The sequence below is a fragment of the Oncorhynchus nerka genome, linkage group LG13 (genome assembly GCF_034236695.1).
Source record: "Oncorhynchus nerka isolate Pitt River linkage group LG13, Oner_Uvic_2.0, whole genome shotgun sequence".
NCBI classification, from domain to species: domain Eukaryota; kingdom Metazoa; phylum Chordata; class Actinopteri; order Salmoniformes; family Salmonidae; genus Oncorhynchus; species Oncorhynchus nerka.
Genome location: NC_088408.1, coordinates 62,342,651 through 62,362,806, shown reverse-complemented (window position 1 = coordinate 62,362,806; position 20,156 = coordinate 62,342,651). Strand labels below are relative to the sequence as shown.

Genomic DNA, 20,156 nt, shown 5'->3' with positions numbered 1-20,156 from the left:
TGAACTGTAAATGTTTGCAAGGGATTCAGTTGTTTAGATATCCTCGTCTTTATCATCTCCACCATGTCCATTAATATAACATATGAGATACACAACTGTTTTGAATGACTGTTTCTCTTCAACCCACAGTCAGCATTGGCTTGGAGGATGCAGGCGAGTAGATCCTTGGGCTGGGCGCTTGTTGATACCTTCTTTCAACTGTCAATCACATGCAGCAGCATGCCTTTACTCTCTGCTTCAGCAAGGCCAGTAAAATGATGTCATAGCTTTCACGTCACTAAGGCTGGAGGAGAATAAACAAATGGCATTTTCAAGCCTACAAAATGTAAACTTGGCATACCTGCCCTGTACAACTGTTGAATTCGATTGACAAATTGAAAAAGATTGGCGAGATGTCACGGACAGGGATGCAATACGAAGCAGTGTGCACAGAGATTTGTTGGCCTTAATGGAAATGCTTTACGGTTGAATTCCACCCAGTCTCTCCTCTTCTGCCCCAGTGAAGGTCACCTGATTTGGCAAGACATGTCAATCCCTCTGGTTTACACAAACTTCTAGTCATTCTATTTCTATGTCAAGTATACAAGCTCTCACAGTATTTTATCAGGGGCTGTGTTGGCTGAAGAATACTAGAGAGGACCTGCTGGAGGTGTTGACATGTGGCATTGTGTCCAAGTCAGGAAACACTCTTCTTCTCTGCTCCCCACTCTTACGGTCTAAATCCTTGTCACACGACCCTGTGCACTCCTCAGTCCCCCCTCTCACGGCCTGTCCCCCCAATTACCACCGTATTAATAGTGCTCTCTGGCAACAGCCTGCATCGGAGGGAGGGAGGGAAAAAAGGATGGAAGAGAGCAGAGTGGATGGTATGTTAAGGAATAGAGTAAAGTGACCAACATGGACAGGAGTCACGGTTGATAATATACAGTATCCTGTGTATGAAACGTGGCTGAAATGCTACCTCTGGAAAGCCAGTATGAAGGTCTGTGCTCAGGCTAGGACTGAATGGGGGCTGGTGTGTGAGGGAAAAAATATCTGTGGAGTTCTGTAGGTACTTGCACTCAAACCATACAAAGGAAGAAAAAAAACAAGGAGGCCGAGATGCGAAAATATACTTAAATTGAATTCCCTGCCCGAAATAATACAAAAGGTGACAGTGCAAAGTGCTAAAAAGGCTGAACATAAAAAATGAGCCGTTTTTTTTTCCTTTTTATGGTTTGATTGAGTGCGAATACCTACTAAACTGAAATGCTGCCTGTGCCTGTCCCTCAACAAATCACAAAACAATCTTCCATTTCAGAAGTGAAGACCCTACCTCTATGAAATTGTGGAGATCTGAGAGGAATTGACAGGTAAAAGCCATATGGTGAAAATTACACCTAGCCTATCAGAGGGCAAGGTGGAGCTAATATAAAATGAACATCTAAATTCCACTCAGATCTCACAGGGCTAGGGGTCATTTTTGGGGTTGGTTATCTGTCACCTACTGGCATGTCTATCTCCTTTCCCTCTCTTTCACCTTATTCTAGCAGTGAATGTGTTTTCAAAGAAACTTTAGGAGGCAGGAGATACCCCTTAATTCGTTTCCTGTTGTTTCATTCTAATATTATTGTTTGGTTAAAATATTAGTATGACGACTGCCATGTCTCTGTTTTTTGTTTTTTTACCGCAGATGAAGAGGACACAGTTATTGACTCTGATGGGAGGCAGGAGAGGGCAAAAGAGAAGGAGAGAAAGAAAGAGAGGGACAGAAAGAGAAGAAGAAATGTAGCAAGAAGAGCTTCCAGTGCAAGAAAAGAAGGAAAGGAATTGGAGGACAGACCAGGAAGAGAGGAAAGGAGAGGACAAAAAAAGAGGGATAAAGAGGGGAAAGGGAAAGGGAAAGGGGGAGAGGATGAGAGGCAGGAAGAAGTGAAGAATGACACGGTTGCTAAAACTCAAAAGAATTTCAGCAATGAAAACACCAGAAAACTGGAGCAAAAAGAGATAGAGGTTGTAGGAGAGGAGGATGGGGATACCGAGGAGAAGAGGAAAAATGGACGCTCAGAAAAAGGCGGGAAAAAGGAGGACAATGGAAGAGGAGAGACAGTTGAGAAGAAACAAAAGAAAAAAAGGGTTGAGACAAGGTAAGGTCCTGTGTGTACAATCCTGCATGGCATTTTACATTTCAAAACATTGTGGCTAACATTTTGTATGAGCAAAGGGCAGTGAAGTTTAAAAAAATTTAACCAGGCAATTCAGTTAAGAACAAATTCTTATTTACAATGGCGGCCTACCCCGGCCAAACCCTAACCCGGACGACGCTGGGCCAATTGTGCCCCGCCTATGGGACTCCCAATCAGGGCTGGTTGCGGTACAGCCTGGAATCGAAACGGTCTGTAGTGACTCCTCTAGCACTGAGATGCAGTGCCTTAGACCATTGAGCCACTCTGGAGTTATCCATTGAACGTTTATATACAGCACACAACCCATCATCACATGTGAATCATGACATTCCTTGTGCAGGGTACTAAACTCTTCATGGTTAAATAATCGGCTCATCATGATGCACATTGTTTAAAGAAGTTTCACATTAAATTGCGGATTGCAGATAAGAATCTCTATAATTATCTTTTGTGTGACAAAAATGTTGCCCTCTACCTTCACCAACCTTACAAACAAAAACAAAACGACTTTTCTTGCTGTCTCAGTGCGGAGCATGAGTCATCAGAGGAAGAGGAGGATGAGGAAGAGAAAGTGGGAGAGGAGAAACCAGAGGTCTTGTCTCCCGAGGAGTTGGAGAAGCTGAAGGAGGAAGTGGATGAGAGGAAGAAACTTATCTCGACCCTAAGAGGAAAGCCTTGGCCCATGAGGAAGAAACTGCTAACTCTACGGTGCTGAGATAACCCCAACTCTAAAGCAAATGCATTTCCCCCGCCCCTAAACTATTACCCCTTTCACACTATTGTGTCGAGTTGACCCATGAAAATGGAGAGAGGGTACACCTATCTTTGCCATTAGACAGCACTCAATGGCACTGCCCACCGAGGTATCGCCTTTTTAATGTTGTCCATTTCTTCTACTTCTGTGGATTAATTGGCGGTTAATAAACAAACTGAAAGGGACATCTGTCTTTCTCATCCAATGGACTTTGAGAAAGAGGTGAGGAGAGAGGATGCGAGGAGCATGCAATTGAGAAAAGGCCATAGTCTGAACAGGCATAAAGCCTGGTTTAGTAATTTACTGCCACCTGCAATGCTGGGATGGTTGCCCAGGTGTATGATTCATTGGCTGATCTCTCCCGCTGACCTGGATGGAATTGAGTGATCCTTCCTTAACCCATGGAAAGTCTCACCCAGTTGACTAATGTAGAATGTTGAAAGCCTTCCATGGCACTGTCCATGCTAAAACAGGCTTTGTGGCAAGTCCATCCATCTCTACAATATGTCTCGATTCCCGAAAACATATTTTGTGGTCTCAGATATTTCCCTGTCACATTGTCCTTTCCAGCATGGTCCCTGCAATTACAGTCGATGCATAGCCAGGCCTGCACATTACAGCCCGGCTTTGTTTGGCTCGGCTCAGTAGTGTGAAAAGGGTATAAATGTAGCTGTTGGTATGTAATGGAACCAGGAAGCTTGTTTAGCACGTTGGAGGAGCACCGAGTAGCCATAGCATGGAGTATGGTGCAATATGATTATATTTATTTTACCAGTACCGGTACCAGTAACTAATCCTGCCTCATATTTCACAGGGAGTCCCATGAGTTTGTGGAGAAATATGAGGGAGCTCTTGGGAAAGGAAAGAGCAGAAAACTGTATGCATATAAAGTCATGATGTTGAAGGTGAGGACAGTCATCTGTTATAGGTGACAAAGGCATTGATTTGTCGATACTTGGACCAGTGTTTTTATGTGTTCTTTATTGTGTCATGTTTATGCTACCAGTTATCTATGATCCTTTACAACACAAGTATAGTCAGCAAGCCCATGTGGGATCTCTATTCCATGACACTGCTGGTTTTGCTGTTAGAAATGGATGAAGTTTCAGAGGGACTTTGAAAACTTCAAAACTGCTTGCGTTCCATGGGAGATGAAAATCAAAGAGATTGAGAGTAAGTATGTCTCTTACCTCTTCCTTTTGTATCCCTGCACGGTTTTGTTGGTGCTTCCTGGTTGTCTTTTATTTTTCAACCTGGGTTAGCACACAGCTAGCTACCTCTGTTCCTTACCATGGACTTTGCCATGGACTTTGCTGTTTCTCTAATTTGTGTATCACTTTTTTGAGGACCCCTGGGGGCCCTCTTGTCTACCCCCTTGGAGTCCTTGGAAGTCACTCTGTGATCGACTGATTTATGTAATTCTCCTCAGTGTGATGAAACACAGTACCATATATGACTGTGCTTTGTGCCTCCTACAGGCCATTTTGGCTCCTCGGTTGCCTCCTACTTCATATTCCTGAGGTGGATGTATGGCATCAACATGATCCTCTTTGGGCTGACGTTTGGTCTGGTCATGGTGCCAGAGGTAGGGGGCCATTTGATCTTCAAATCAGAATTGGGGCCAGAATTTAAGGCCTGCATTTTGTGACTTCGGTGTAGACATGGTATAATTCACATTTCCTCATATACAGTAATTTTATATGAAAAGTGAAGAATTTGTATTTATTTATAAAGGAGGCCCCACTCACTGAGCAAAAACTGGTTGAATCAACGTTGTTTCCACATCATTTCAATAAAACAATTCAATGAGATGACATTGAATCAATGCAGAAAACTGATTGGATTTGCAAAAAGTAATCAACGCAAGGACATTTCATGTGATTTTCTCCCAACTTTTCACCTAAACCTAATGACATGGTGACATTTTTGTTGTTGATTTCAGGTTGTATTCATGTTAGTTGACAACTCAACCAAATGTAAATCAAAACTAAACGTTGAAATTATGTCTTAGTGGGCAGGCTCTAGTAGCATCTCAAGGACCTACAGATGCTTTAACTCTTTATCTCTGTCTAGGCTCTGATGGGCAGGCCGTATGGTAGCATGCCCAGAAAGACTGTCCCTAGAACTGACGAAGCCAACGCCATGGACTTTGCTGTCCTATGGGACTTTGGGGTCATTACTAATTGTTTATTTGTGTAATGTGACCAGTGTGTAATGTTACCACTAACATGACTCTTTATGTGCGTGTGCGCCGCACAGCGTGCGTGGTGTTTTTAAAGTTGTCAAGAAGTTGTTAATACTGAATGAAATCTGAATCATGTGTGTGTCCCAGGGCTACGCCCAGTATTCTGTCCTCTTTTATGGCTACTACAACAGCCAGCGCGCCATTGGCTGGCTCAAGTTCCGCATGCCCCTCTCCTACTTCCTGGTTGGCGTGGGAACTGTGGCCTATAGCTATATGGTGGTGATAAGGACGTGAGTACCTGTATGTTTACTGGTCCCCCCCTCCCCCACACACCAGGGGAGTTTGACAAGGTTGTGCAAAAACAGGAAATTAAAATGAGCGTTTCGTTTCGTATTGGACAAGTCCAGGTCCTTCTCTGTTTTAGTCTGTTGTATTCCATTTGGTGCCTAATCAAAATGACCCTGGTGTGTGCACTTTCTGCCAATTGTGACAAAAAAAAATGTAAACATTGATCACATTTCCAGTGAGAAACAGATAGAGTCCCGGTCAAATCTGATGATTTCTGATGATGTTATTGTTTGACACTTCTTCTATTTATTATGAAACGTGTTAAAGTATGGCCCGGAATGCTAATGAGGACGGGGGCGGTGACAACAACAGCTTCAATTTCAGCTGGAAGATGTTCACCAGCTGGGATTACCTCATCGGCAACCCTGAGACAGCTGACAACAAGTTTGCCTCCATCACCACCAGCTTTAAGGTAAACACATGTTAGTGTAAGAACCACAGGGACTATGATAGGGTCAACAGAGACCTAGGGGGGTATCATACGAAACAGGGTTGAGGAGTTAGCGAGGTAACTTTGGTCAACTTTTGAGTTCAACTCGGGATAACCAGTCATACAAGAGTGGCTCACCTTTTAGCCAAGTACATTTCTATGGTAACGAATCCCTCAGAACTAACTGCTCACAGCAGGCTAACTCACAGCTGACTCCACTTACCCTGAATGAAATGACGGAGCTGCGAGTAGAGGACCAATGAAATCAGATTCCCTCTCTCAGTCCCTCTCGCGAAGATTGTGTCATCATCCCCTTCGTTTGAGGAAGACGACTGATTAAATATTTTATTAAATGTTTTTTTGTGTGTGTTAAAAATAGTCATGCTAAAATATCACATGACACGTTTAAGTAATGAAATAATGCACTTTAAACTTCACGCAATGTAACTTTTGAATGACTTAATAAAATACAAATAGTGATAGGCGTGGGACAAATGTGCTTGTACATTAATAAACACACCCCAAATGTGGTAGTCTGGCCCTTCCCTGAGTAGATCTAGCTTGCTTCATAGGATACCCCTCTGAACTGGGTACCGGTATGGAATTCACACAACACAGGATTATCAAAAATGTTGTTTATTACAAACAACTGAGGTTAAAATCGTTTTCTAAGCTGTACAGGCTGACGGGCTTAAAGTGGCAATCAAAAGGCAGATATAATCATTTCAGTGTAACCTGCAATGTGCAATTCTCAAGTAGTGTAGCTCAGGTGCAGCACATATCAGGATAACAAGTCTAAGTACAGCAAACTTCATCTAGTAAGAGTCCCACATCTGAGTCTCCCAGTACGCATCCTCTATTCATTTGAATGTGTTGACAGACATCTCTTGAGCTGCGCTGATAATTCGAAGGTAGGAGCCATCCAATGTTCTAGAACACTGCTGCGTAGGTGTACACGTTTGGTACTCTGATAGACCCTTTTACAATGAACACGCACACAACACAGAGACTGGACAGAAGATTTGTCAACTGTGAATGAATGTCAGTTTGCAGCTACCTGGTGTGGGACTCGGAGACCACAGCAGTTCTATCCTTTTCAGGAAAGGCAGTACCATTTTGTAGGAACAGGTAGATGTGCATTCTCCAGAGCCACTCCTGCCACAAATCAGAGCACACAAGCAATTAATTCAAACGGACCAATAGGAAAGCATACACATTTCACATGACAACTCTGTATACTTTAATAAAGGCACCTCCACCCTGTTTTACATTAGTTTATGTATGGTAATGTTTGATTGGTTGTCTCTCTGTGTGTGTGTCTGTGTGTGTTTGTGCATGTGTGTCTGTGTATATGTGTGTGTGTGTTCTCTGCCCTTGTGATGCCAACTTCCTAGGAGGCCATTCTGGAGGAACAGGAGAGCAGGAAGGATGACAACATCCACTTGACTCGTTTTCTGCGGGTTCTGGCCAACTTCCTGGTGCTGTGCTGTCTAGCAGGAAGTGGATATCTCATCTACTTTGTGGTGCGTCGCTCCCAGAAGTTTGCTTTAGAGGGACTGGAGAGCCATAGCTGGTGGGAGAGGAATGAGGTACAAGTGTGTGTGTGTGTGTGTTTGACTTAGAGGAGGCTGGTGGGAGGGTGTATAGGAGGATGGGCTCATTTTAAAGGCTGGAATGGTATAAATGGAACAGTATCATGCACATCAAAGATATGGAAACCACCTGTTTTGTTCCGTTTCATCAATTCCATTCCAGCCATTACAATGAGCCCGTCCTCATATAGCTCCAGTCCTCATATAGCTCCAGTCCTCATATAGCTCCTGTCCTCATATAGCTCCTGTCCTCATATAGCTCCAGTCCTGATATAGCTCCAGTCCTCATATAGCTCCAGTCCTCATATAGCTCCTGTCCTCATATAGCTCCAGTCCTGATATAGCTCCAGTCCTCATATAGCTCCTGTCCTCATATAGCTCCAGTCCTCATATAGCTCCTGTCCTCATATAGCTCCTGTCCTCATATAGCTCCTGTCCTCATATAGCTCCAGTCCTCATATAGCTCCTGTCCTCATATAGCTCCTGTCCTCATATAGCTCCTGTCCTCATATAGCTCCAGTCCTCATATAGCTCCAGTCCTCATATAGCTCCTGTCCTCATATAGCTCCAGTCCTCATATAGCTCCTGTCCTCATATAGCTCCTGTCCTCATATAGCTCATGTCCTCATATAGCTCCTGTCCTCATATAGCTCATGTCCTCATATAGCTCCTGTCCTCATATAGCTCCTGTCCTCATATAGCTCCTGTCCTCATATAGCTCCAGTCCTGATATAGCTCCAGTCCTCATATAGCTCCTGTCCTCATATAGCTCCTGTCCTCATATAGCTGCTGTCCTCATATAGCTGCTGTCCTCATATAGCTCCTGTCCTCATATAGCTCCAGTCCTCATATAGCTCCAGTCCTCATATAGCTCCAGTCCTCATATAGCTCCAGCTCCAGTCCTGATATAGCTCCAGTCCTCATATAGCTCCAGTCCTCATATAGCTCCAGTCCTCATATAGCTCCAGTCCTCATATAGCTCCAGTCCTGATATAGCTCCAGTCCTCATATAGCTCCAGTCCTCATATAGCTCCTGTCCTCATATAGCTCCTGTCCTCATATAGCTCCTGTCCTCATATAGCTGCTGTCCTCATATAGCTCCTGTCCTCATATAGCTCCAGTCCTCATATAGCTCCTGTCCTCATATAGCTCCAGTCCTCATATAGCTCCAGTCCTCATATAGCTCCAGTCCTCATATAGCTCCTGTCCTCATATAGCTCCAGTCCTCATATAGCTCCAGTCCTCATATAGCTCCAGTCCTCATATAGCTCCTGTCCTCATATAGCTCCAGTCCTCATATAGCTCCAGTCCTCATATAGCTCCTGTCCTCATATAGCTCCAGTCCTCATATAGCTCCAGTCCTGATATAGCTCCTGTCCTCATATAGCTCCAGTCCTCATATAGCTCCAGTCCTCATATAGCTCCTGTCCTCATATAGCTCCAGTCCTCATATAGCTCCAGTCCTCATATAGCTCCTGTCCTCATATAGCTCCAGTCCTCATATAGCTCCAGTCCTGATATAGCTCCTGTCCTCATATAGCTCCTGTCCTCATATAGTTCTAGTCCTCATATAGCTCCTGTCCTCATATAGCTCCAGTCCTCATATAGCTCCAGTCCTCATATAGCTCCTGTCCTCATATAGCTCATGTCCTCATATAGCTCCTGTCCTCATATAGCTCCTGTCCTCATATAGCTCCTGTCCTCATATAGCTCCAGTCCTGATATAGCTCCAGTCCTCATATAGCTCCTGTCCTCATATAGCTCCTGTCCTCATATAGCTGCTGTCCTCATATAGCTGCTGTCCTCATATAGCTCCTGTCCTCATATAGCTCCAGTCCTCATATAGCTCCAGTCCTCATATAGCTCCAGTCCTCATGTAGCTCCAGTCCTGATATAGCTCCAGTCCTCATATAGCTCCAGTCCTCATATAGCTCCAGTCCTCATATAGCTCCAGTCCTCATATAGCTCTAGTCCTGATATAGCTCCAGTCCTCATATAGCTCCAGTCCTCATATAGCTCCTGTCCTCATATAGCTCCTGTCCTCATATAGCTCCTGTCCTCATATAGCTGCTGTCCTCATATAGCTCCTGTCCTCATATAGCTCCAGTCCTCATATAGCTCCTGTCCTCATATAGCTCCAGTCCTCATATAGCTCCAGTCCTCATATAGCTCCAGTCCTCATATAGCTCCTGTCCTCATATAGCTCCAGTCCTCATATAGCTCCAGTCCTCATATAGCTCCAGTCCTCATATAGCTCCAGTCCTCATATAGCTCCTGTCCTCATATAGCTCCAGTCCTCATATAGCTCCAGTCCTGATATAGCTCCTGTCCTCATATAGCTCCAGTCATCATATAGCTCCAGTCCTCATATAGCTCCTGTCCTCATATAGCTCCAGTCCTCATATAGCTGCTGTCCTCATATAGCTCCAGTCCTCATATAGCTCCAGTCCTCATATAGCTCCAGTCCTCATATAGCTCCAGTCCTCATATAGCTCCAGTCCTGATATAGCTCCTGTCCTCATATAGCTCCAGTCCTCATATAGCTCCAGTCCTCATATAGCTCCTGTCCTCATATAGCTCCAGTCCTCATATAGCTCCAGTCCTGATATAGCTCCTGTCCTCATATAGCTCCTGTCCTCATATAGTTCCAGTCCTCATATAGCTCCTGTCCTCATATAGCTCCAGTCCTCATATAGCTCCAGTCCTCATATAGCTCCTGTCCTCATATAGCTCCAGTCCTCATATAGCTCCTCCCACCAGCCTTTTCTGATTTACATGTGTTTGCAATCAGTACCTTGATTAATGATGTGTATTTGTGCGATCTGTATGCTCTTGCGTGTCTGTGTGATTGAGTTTATATTCATTTATTCATAGGTGTGAATAACAGTATACTGTATTGTATGCGTGTTATTGTCTGTCAGGTGAACATGGTGATGTCCCTCCTGGGGATGTTCTGTCCCATGCTGTTTGATGTGATCAGTGCACTAGAGAACTATCACCCCCGCATTGCTCTACAGTGGCAGCTGGGACGCATCTTCGCCCTATTCCTGGGGAACCTCTACACCTTCATCATCGCACTCATGGATGAGATCAACCTCAAAGTAAATCTGGAAGCCTGTGGCTAGTTATACCACGTACCCCCATGAAGGGTTCTACCTAAAATCCTTTTATATTCTAATGGTTCTACCAACAACCCTCTAGGGTTCCTTGAACACTTTGTAAAGGGTTTTTAACAATAGGAATACGAATGACCCCAAAACGTATTCTATGGTTATTTTACACCGTTTAATCATCATCTAGTTTTCACTTTTATGAGAACAAGTGTAACCCTCTCATGTTCCTTTGTTTTTTCCCCCACAAAGGAAACAAATGAGTTACTAGTCTTAACCTGCAGCTGGGTTAAACATCTGGTTTAAACCTGAGGTTTCCATATGCAAGTATCGACCCACTATTACTGTAGATGGGGAAACAGGCTGATACGACACCTGTCTTTAAATTGAGCACTAAATGTTTTGTTTTTTGTTGATTTAAGCGGGAGGAGGAGGAGGTGCTGAAGCTTAATATGACTATATGGGAGGCCAGTCTGTATAATGGGACCCTGGGAACGAATAGCACAGCTCCTCCCATCACCGTCCACCCTGCCGACATCCCACGAGGACCCTGCTGGGAAACCATGGTGGGACAGGTAATGAATGGTTAAATACTATTTGAATCCAGGTCTGGTAATGATAAATCGCTTATTGTTTGGGTGAATTGGAAGGGGGGGGGGCATGCATTCATGATTCTTGTGTGTATGTTTAGTATCGTTTTTACAGCGTAAATGTACTGGGATGACGTGTGTATTATTTGCCATTTAATATACTTTGGTATATATGTAGGAATTTGTCCGACTCATTGTGTCGGATACTATGACAACCTACATCACGCTCCTGATCGGGGACTTCCTGCGTGCTGTGCTGGTGCGTTTCCTCAACTACTGCTGGTGTTGGGATTTGGAGGCTGGATTTGTGAGTCTCTGGATTGACTACTTTGCTCTACTCTGTATTTAGGCTTGAAATCTGTTTCAGCCACACTTCAAGTCCGTTTTGTCATTGCATTGATATTGCTTTTGGGGTAAGACTTTACTTCAAGTCTGGTCTGTTGAATGATGTTGAATAAATGTGGGATGAAGGTTGTTATGAATGATACTGCAAAACACATAAAGGTGCCATGACTGGTTTCAGAGATGTGTTATAATTAAGCAATAAGGCCAGAGGGGGTGTGGTATATGGCCAATATACCACGGCTAAGGGCTGTTCTTAAGCATGACACAACGCAGTGTGCCTGGATACAGCCCTTAGCTGTGGTATATTGGCCATATACTACAAACCCCTGAGGTGCCTTATTGCTATTATAAACTTAATTAGAACCGTAAAAATAAATGTTTTGTCATACATCGTGGTATACAGTCTGATTTTCCACGGCTTTCAGCCAATCAGCATTCAGGGCTCGAACCACCCAGTTTATAATGCCTTTATGTATAGCCCCTTCAAGTGTTACTGATTTGGTCATTGATTTGATGAATTGCACCGACATTGACTATTCTTTTTTTCCTTTGTGTAAGCCCTCCTACTCAGAGTTCGATGTCAGTGGGAATGTCCTGGGCCTGATCTTCAACCAAGGCATGATATGGTAGGCGGTAGCTGCTGTAATCTTATTGTGGCACCTCCAAGTATGAGAGGCCTTCTGATAGTAAAGGAAGGCTAGGTGTCCCACTGGTATGTAGAATTAAATGATCAGATACAGGGGCGGATGTACAAAAATAGGCATATATTTATCCATTTAAAAACAAGGCAAGAGCTTCTCAGCAACAACTTAGGGGCTGCAAATGTGCCTTACATTTAGGCAACCTGGTCATGCATTTGAAGGCATTATAGGACATTTGGCAGCAGTTTTGCCGTGTGACGGCAAAGCGTCATACGCTTATGCCTTCTAGCTTCTGCGCTCTGCGGTCACATACTCAAAGTCTGCCCCCCGCTGGGGTTGAGAAGCAAGTGTATAGATGATTTGTGAAGCTGCTTATGAAGGTTTAATGTAAGCCATACATTTTGTGTTTGTTTAAAGGGGACTGTCCATTCTATTAGTTATAATGTGTGTGCTCTAACTTGTAACAGTAGCCCATGATAGACTAGATATTTCAGGGGAATGAACTTTTTGGCCGGTGCTGGTCAGAGCAGTGGTCCAAAATGTTGGCATTTTAAATAAATAAATGAAACTTGCAAGTAAGCAGTGTGCGATATCACATTCCAACACACCTGCTCTACGTGACAGTCCATCGCTATCATATGCTTGTTTAAACCCCCTAGAGTCGATGTGCCCCGCATATATCTAATAAGCATAATACAAAAATCCCCATAAAAATCTGTCTGTTTAAGCTAGAGATATCTAGTTTTGCCCGCATCTCAATCTACCGCATCCGCCAATGCCGACCTTCGGTGGAAGGTGGCGGAGCTACAGCGATGTTTGTCAGACAATGAGACATCCCGATAATCGATCTTCTCACAGAATCGTCTGCAGCGTCCGAACGCGTTGGCCTACAAACGAATAACTCGTCTAGTTAGTCCGGTGCCAGTTGAACAAATGAATGGAAGTATGGAAGTGGAATGGCATCTGGTATGGAATCTATTTTTATATGATTAAAAATGAATCATTTGGATCATGATCTTAATAGTGATAACAATACACGTCTTGTATCTTTAAAACAAACTTCCTTTTGATAAAAATGTTATTATCTGTTTTTCCATTTCTGAATCTGTAATAAAATGTGTTTCTATGGGCTAATAGCAGTAAGGCCAAATTCAGTGTTTCATCAAATCTTTTTTTTGGTGGATACTTAAAGAATCCTAAAGTTCACAATCAAATAGCTAAAATGATCCTTGGTGTGACCATCTTAAAACAACTCCATATGTTTAGCAGAACCCCACCCCTCCCCTTTAAGGATGAACTCCCTCCTTTCTCTCTCTGCTAGGATGGGTGCGTTCTATGCCCCCTGCCTGCCTGCTCTGAACGTGCTGAGACTGCATGTGTCAATGTACCTGCAGTGCTGGGCCGTCATGTGCTGTAATGTTCCTCAGGAGAGGGTGTTCAAGGCCTCAGGCTCCAACAACTTCTACATGGCTATGCTACTGGTCATCCTTTTCCTCTCAACACTGCCTGCCATCTACACCATAGTCACTATCCCCCCCTCCTTCGACTGTGGCCCCTTCAGGTAACAGAGAAACACCTGCATTCTGTATATGACAAGACATGCATGTAAACACACACACACTCCAGTTGTTTGTTGCGTGATGACAGTTTCTCATCTCTGATTGCTCCACTGCAGTGGGAAGAGCCGCATGTTTGATGTGATCCAGGAGACGCTGGAATCTGATTTCCCTGCCTGGTTTGGGAAGGTGTTCAGCTACGCCTCCAACCCTGGCCTGGTGCTGCCTTTCCTACTGCTGATGGTGTGAGTAGTCAGGGCTAATGATCCACAGGGCAGTCCCCAGACTATATACAAGATAACAATGTAAAATAAAAGATTTGGTATTTGTCCCCCCACACAGTTTGGCCATTTATTACTTGCAGTCTACATCCAAAAGCTACAAGCAAGCCAACCTGGAGTTAAAGAAGAAACTTCAAACAGTAAGTCGTACCATCAATAAGGTTCTGACGCTGATACAGTATCTATTATATTCCCTGTGTGGTACTTGCACTGACATAGTCTGTCCACCAGAGAGCAGCAATTGCCAGAGTATATCATTTCTCTAAACTGATCAAATCTACACACTCACTTGTCAATAACAAGGGTCCCACAGCCTACCTGCATGCAGATGAGGTTACATCCTCTGATGGACAGCCCATTTTGCTGCGATTTCAATATATATTTCAAAATGTTACAGGGAAGTGTCAGTTATTTAGGATATGAGAGTATATTTTAAGCTACAATATTTAAAATATCACACATATCAGCAGGAGACAGAGAAGCCAGTCATATATATTTTCAGGTGGGGAATTAGAGGCAGTTATGGATCCACATCCACACTGCTTAAACTAAACAATCCGTGTTCCCTGTAATCTCGATCAGAAAGTTTGGGGCCGTTCCTGTATAGTAGCTGCTTCTTTACTTCCAGCAAAATGAAGAGAACAAGAAGAAGACTAAAATGGCAGCACTGAAAGCTGCCATGGATTTAGAGGAGGCTCAAAAAGCTCGGTCAGAAGCACCGCGGCAACAGAGAAACAACAACGCCTCTCAGCAATCTTATACGGGTGAGAAGAATACTGTGACAGGACATTTAGTTAGCAGTTTTGTTTTTGTTTAGTATCTGAAAATTGGATTCGCACCAAGTTATGTGATCATACCTCTCCTCTCCCCTTGTCCCTTTCTAAGAAGATAGAGAAAAGAAGGGTGGGGAACACAGAGCACATCAAGGAAAGAGCGACCATCAAATTCCCCCTTCTGCCACCAGCCCTCCGGCCCCGAGGGGCCACAGAATCCCTGGGCCCCTACCAGGTAACCAGTGGCAACCAGCACCCGGTGTTCAGAGGGTCCCAAACTCCCAGAGACACTGAGTATGACTGCTGTCACAGATGTGGAAATGGCAAGCACTTTATAGACAGACACAGACCTCCCTGAATATACAAACGTCACTCTGATTTCAGAGGCAGACTGAAAGTAAAATACTGCTGAAGTGACTTTAACACCAGAGGTATCATGACCGGTAATAGTTGATTCCTTATTACCACGTTGTACATTACAGTTCTAATGGACCTTTATTCAAACAGTGTTATGTGAATTGTGACTGTAAAAATTTAACTTTTTGAATTGGTGATAGATTAATGTATACTATCTAATTTCTTATGAATTTGTACTAACTATTCTGCACACCAAGCAACATAACATGTATTTGGCATTGACAGGACCTGATGAGTTCATACATAATATCCTGTGTTATTACATTATCCGGTTTTACAAGGACCTGACATTGTGGAGAGTTATTAAAGCACTAAACTAGGGTTTCCCCAACTCTGTCCTCGGAACCCCAAGGGTGCACATCTTGGTTTTTGGCTTAGCACTACACAGCTGATCTAAATGATCAATTAATCATCAAGCTTGGATCATTTGAATCAGCTGTGAGCTGTTAGGGCAAAAAACTAAACGTCCACTCCTTGGGGTCCCCAGGACTCAGTTTGGGAAGATCTGCACTAAACACTGAAAGACCATCAATTCAGGGAATGTTCTTGGTTGGCCAGCAGTTTTAGAAGTCATCTGTGAGCAGATTATAGGAATAATTCCCCCTCTGCAGGGTTACATCATAGGGGGAATATCATTCAATGTATGTCCCTTTGTACATTTATATTCAAAACAGGATAAAATGATCAACTTGAAATGCTGACTGTTTTCAGTGACTTGGTAATGAGAGACAGCTCCCATCAAGCAAACCTATTAAGGAAACAAGGACACAATTCCCACAAATTGACGCGTTGGACATGCACCGCAGTTAACTTTACCAAAGATCCTTGGCCTGAACAAGTATCTCTGTAGTAATCCAAGCTTCACATACTCATTGAGTGTCCCTGTCCTCAGATCCACATACTGAGTGTCCCAATATCTTAACTCTGGTGCACTGATTGGACACTGTTTTTTTAATCTGTTAATCATCCTGTCATTCCTCCTCTGTGAGATCTGGGGTAATATAGCTACCAACATCTAATTACTGTAGCTTGCATGGCTTTAATAAAACCTTCATTTGAAGCTGTTGATCTCTATCCCAAACAGTCGTCAAACACAAACCTATTGTGCATTGCTTCTCCGACTTATTTTAGTATCATCCCCAACTCAACCAATTCAAAGGAACCATGAGAAATCAATCCTATAATGTCATTAACATTTATTCATTCCAGAACTGGCGCATAATACAATCCATTAACATTGCAAATGCTCATGTTCAATTCATAGACAGTTATCATTAAGTATTCATTTGAGTTATTTGAGATCTTAAGAAAGCGCAGGGCCTTTATGCTCCATTTTTCCCACACAAACGTTTAAATGATTGGTGGTCCGGTTGGTTTCTTTGGTGAAGAAACATTTTGTCTTCCGTCCCAACAGAAGACACAAGCGTGGTTCATGCATTTCTTGAGCTCATTCGCAAGGTTAGTATAGTATATTCTGGATCATCCAAAGGCACAGTTACCCCAATATGGGTAATCAGCTACCATTGTGCCCGCTGTCTCAACCCAACCTTGCTCTTTTTGGCTACCTCCCAGTCTCCCGCCATGTTTGTACAATGGGCAGGATATCTGAACCGTGACCGCATGGTTCTAGATTACCGGATATCTCAATGTTATAGTACAACCGGTAATGAAGGGCAGAGTGAAACGTCAGAGCATCACAGGCACTGATTTCTCTCTCCCACCTGGCCTCCTGTCTATTTTTCTTTTCTTGTCCAATTAGATATCAGAGGTTGTGTGCAGAATTTCATCCATTCTCAAAAGGTGCATAACTCAACAGGTCTATAAACAGTAGTTAAGAACTTTTAGTAAATGGAACCATGATCCCCAGATCAACTGGTCCAGGAAAACATGTTGAACAGGAATCACCCTGCATCCAATTGCTGGCTTGCCTTTGAAGTTAGCCGGGTCGGTCCTGGTCGGTCCCTGGATGGGATACCAGATGTTACTGGAAGGGGTGTTGTAGGTCCCGTAGGGGGAACTCGTCCCTCTGGTCTGAGATCCCTATGCCCTAGGGTAGTGAGGGGGACATTGCCCTTCAAAGGGTGCCGTCTTTCGGATGGGACGTTAAAATGGGTGTCCTGACTCTCTGTGGTCAATAAAGATCCCATGGCACTTATCGTAAGAGTAGGGGTGTTAACCCCGTGGTCCTGGCTAAATTCCCAATCTGCTGCTCATACCATCATGGCCACCTAATCTTCTCCAGACCTGCTAACTACTGCTCCAATAAGGGTTAAGGGGGTAATTGTAACAAGCCTACCTATGCAAGGTTTTTTACACCACTTATACTGAACCACTTAATCCTCGGATTTCGATAAACACTGGCAAACACGTGCTCATCATCCTCCTCCTCCTTACTTGATAGATACGGTCCTTACAGGGCTGTAACCAGGGTTTGAGTTTTAGTGAGGTCCAGAAGTGTCCCCAGCCATTATCACCTTGGCTGCTGTAGGTTCATTCCCCTCAGTCCATCTATAAACACTTAGCCTATTAGCTATACAATTGTGATGTTATACTCCTGAAAGGCGGGAAATATGAGAAATGATTCACTGACACGTACAGTAGCACCAGCGGCTTAACAAAAACCTATGGCATTTTTAGAACTGTATTGTTTGCATGTTGATTGCATTTTAATGTCGGCCTATAGGGAAGATAGGCCACATGGAGATGTTCATATTGAAACATTGTTTTTTTCCCCCCTAACCTTTTTCATAAGATAAGTACAGATTTTCTCAGGGGATGCTACATGGGCCACAAGTTTGGGAACCACTGTACTAACCTCTTTCTCGCTCTCTTTCTCCTCTGCTTCCTCTATGGATTTCACATGACTGGGCAGGGGTGTGGTCGTGGGTGGGCTTTGGGGGGCATAGACCGACCCACTGGGGAGCCAGGCCCAGCCAATCAGAATGAGTTTTCCCACACAACATTTCTTTATTACAGACAGAAGTACTCCTGAACTTTACTCGCAATAGAAGTCTCTGCAGGCAACTAGCAACCTGACTGACTGACATATTATCTATAAGTGACTGTTTACCAGTTGTGCAGTCATTCTCCGAGACGTTTTTTGTTTGTTTTGGTCATGTCTGTAGACACACTGTCAGCAGGATCTTTAGTTGCCTTTTTGAACCAACTTCGAGCTGGGGTAGTTTGTTTCACGTAGGCCCTGAGCCACGAGCGGTCGGAGTTAGCCGTTTGAGAGAGTGGTGAATGTGCTGCTAAAAAGGCAAATCCAGGAGGAAACTTTGGCGAACATAACTAACAAACCATTGTTCATGATTCAACTGGTTCACAAAGAGGCAAACGTGATTAGAACTCAGTCAGATCAAGAATATAAGTGTTCTGAGCTTTGATCAATGCTAGGAGCAGTATTTAGATTTTGACCAGTAATTGATTTCCTTTATTGTGTCCTATGTAGTAACTTTAGGCCAGTGGCGATTTTAGCATGTTAATCTTGGTAGGGGAAACTTCCCCAATTTTTTTGATCCATGCCAGCAAAGCCACTACACTACACAACACTAAACAATACATTACTTGCACTATAATGGTGCCAAACGGTGCCCACAAACTGTTAGGGCCTTCATAAATCTGTCCCAACAGCAGAGCTTTATTTTCAGAACTATGTAGGGAATCCTTACCACTGCTACACCTGGCTATCAGTGGAGCCTTGTCTGGCAGTGAAACAGTTCATTCAGCCTCATTTACTGCCTTAAAAAAACCCATAGCTGATATGGCTAACTTTGTGGTTTCTACTGACAATTGAGATGTACAAACTCTGGCATAAGGTGACGACGAGCGGAGAAGAGGATAAGAGGCAAACCGTAATTTCGATTAAGACGTTAATGAGCGAGCTAGGACTGACGTAGTCAATATAACTATTTGTTCAGCACTTTTGAAATGTACAGCGACAGAATTCAGAACATGCGCCGTTCTTACCATTTTCTCCCTGTACACCAAGTCAGAACCGTAGGATAAATATAGGGGGCATATATGCAGACAATGAAAGCTCTTACAATATTTGATGATGACATTTCTCTAAAACAGGCTATAGGCTACATGTACACCACCAAGTAAGACAGTAGGCTAAATTATGGGGAAAGGAACCAAATTATTAGGGTGATGCAAATGGGGCTACTAACAGCTTACTGCACAAAATACACTTAGTTGTAATGAACACGAGGGGAGACGGAGAGCTGGTTTCAAGTGCAGGGCGCAGCAGGTGTTTATTGAAAAGGACCACAGGAGGAGGCAGGTAGCTGGGTCTAGGGGCAGGCAGAAGGTCATACACAGGGGTCCAAAGGGGAAACAGTACAGGCAGGGAAAAGGCTAGTAACGTAGTCCAGGAGATCAGGCAATAGGTAGATAACAGGAAATCCTTTAGGCTAAAGTACAGGCAGGGAATAGGCAAAAGGCATCATTAGCGAGGCAGGCAAAAACTATCATACACGGGAGGAGTAAATCACAGGAAAAACAGAGCCCAGCAAGACGTGTATCACAAAACAACCAATACCTCACAGTGATGGGGTGCAAAGAACTGAACTAAATAGTGTGTGATAATGACATACAGGTGTGTGAACAGGTGATTAGAATTCAGGTGATTGGGATCTGGAGAGTGAACTGCGTTCAGGGGATCGAGGTGTTTGAGAGTGTGAGATGGAAAGTGGGCTGGAAAGTGAGCTGCGTTCAGGGGATCTCTGTGGTTGAGGGTGTGAGTTGGAAGCAGACGTTACATTAGTATTACTTTCTTAGCCACAGTATACATATCTCCCTGGCATATTACGTCATTTATGCAGCAGCCTTACATTCCTCTTTTGATCTTAAAGGGCTCACTGTATGGTTTGTACTGTCCATCTACAGGGAACTTGAGAAGGAGGATGGGGATGGGAGAAGAAGAGTTACCCAGAGAAGGAGGGATACAGCGGGGCTTAGGTTTCAG

At 43.7% G+C, this 20,156-nt stretch overlaps 1 protein-coding gene across 2 annotated transcripts; it reads left to right on the top strand.

The window, feature by feature from the left end:
- The first annotated feature begins 1,674 nt into the window (after positions 1–1,674).
- Positions 1,675–15,470, top strand: tmc1 (transmembrane channel-like 1). 2 transcript variants are annotated; one of them, XM_029678993.2, is made up of 18 exons: positions 1,675–2,126; positions 2,691–2,873; positions 3,734–3,824; positions 4,011–4,092; positions 4,398–4,504; positions 4,993–5,091; positions 5,252–5,394; positions 5,720–5,864; positions 7,277–7,471; positions 10,396–10,575; positions 11,007–11,159; positions 11,353–11,481; positions 12,078–12,145; positions 13,482–13,721; positions 13,836–13,961; positions 14,059–14,137; positions 14,626–14,761; positions 14,883–15,470. In XM_029678993.2, exons 2-18 carry the CDS (start codon positions 2,848–2,850, stop codon positions 15,062–15,064), a joined length of 2,181 nt encoding a protein of 726 aa, XP_029534853.2. In that variant the 5' UTR covers positions 1,675–2,126; positions 2,691–2,847; the 3' UTR covers positions 15,065–15,470. The 2 variants fall into 2 exon arrangements, with proteins under 2 accessions (XP_029534853.2, XP_064882614.1); XM_065026542.1 differs by lacking the exons at positions 1,675–2,126; positions 2,691–2,873; positions 3,734–3,824; positions 4,011–4,092; positions 4,398–4,504 and having other exon boundaries at positions 4,564–5,091; positions 14,886–15,470.
- Positions 15,471–20,156: the final 4,686 nt, after the last annotated feature.

Coding starts and splice junctions, on each gene's coding strand:
- tmc1 (XM_029678993.2), top strand. CDS start 2,848: ATGAGGAAGAAACTGCTAACTCTACG. Junction 5,395..5,719: donor TATATGGTGGTGATAAGGAC/GTGAGTACCTGT, acceptor AACGTGTTAAAG/TATGGCCCGGAATGCTAATG. Junction 7,472..10,395: donor GCTGGTGGGAGAGGAATGAG/GTACAAGTGTGT, acceptor ATTGTCTGTCAG/GTGAACATGGTGATGTCCCT.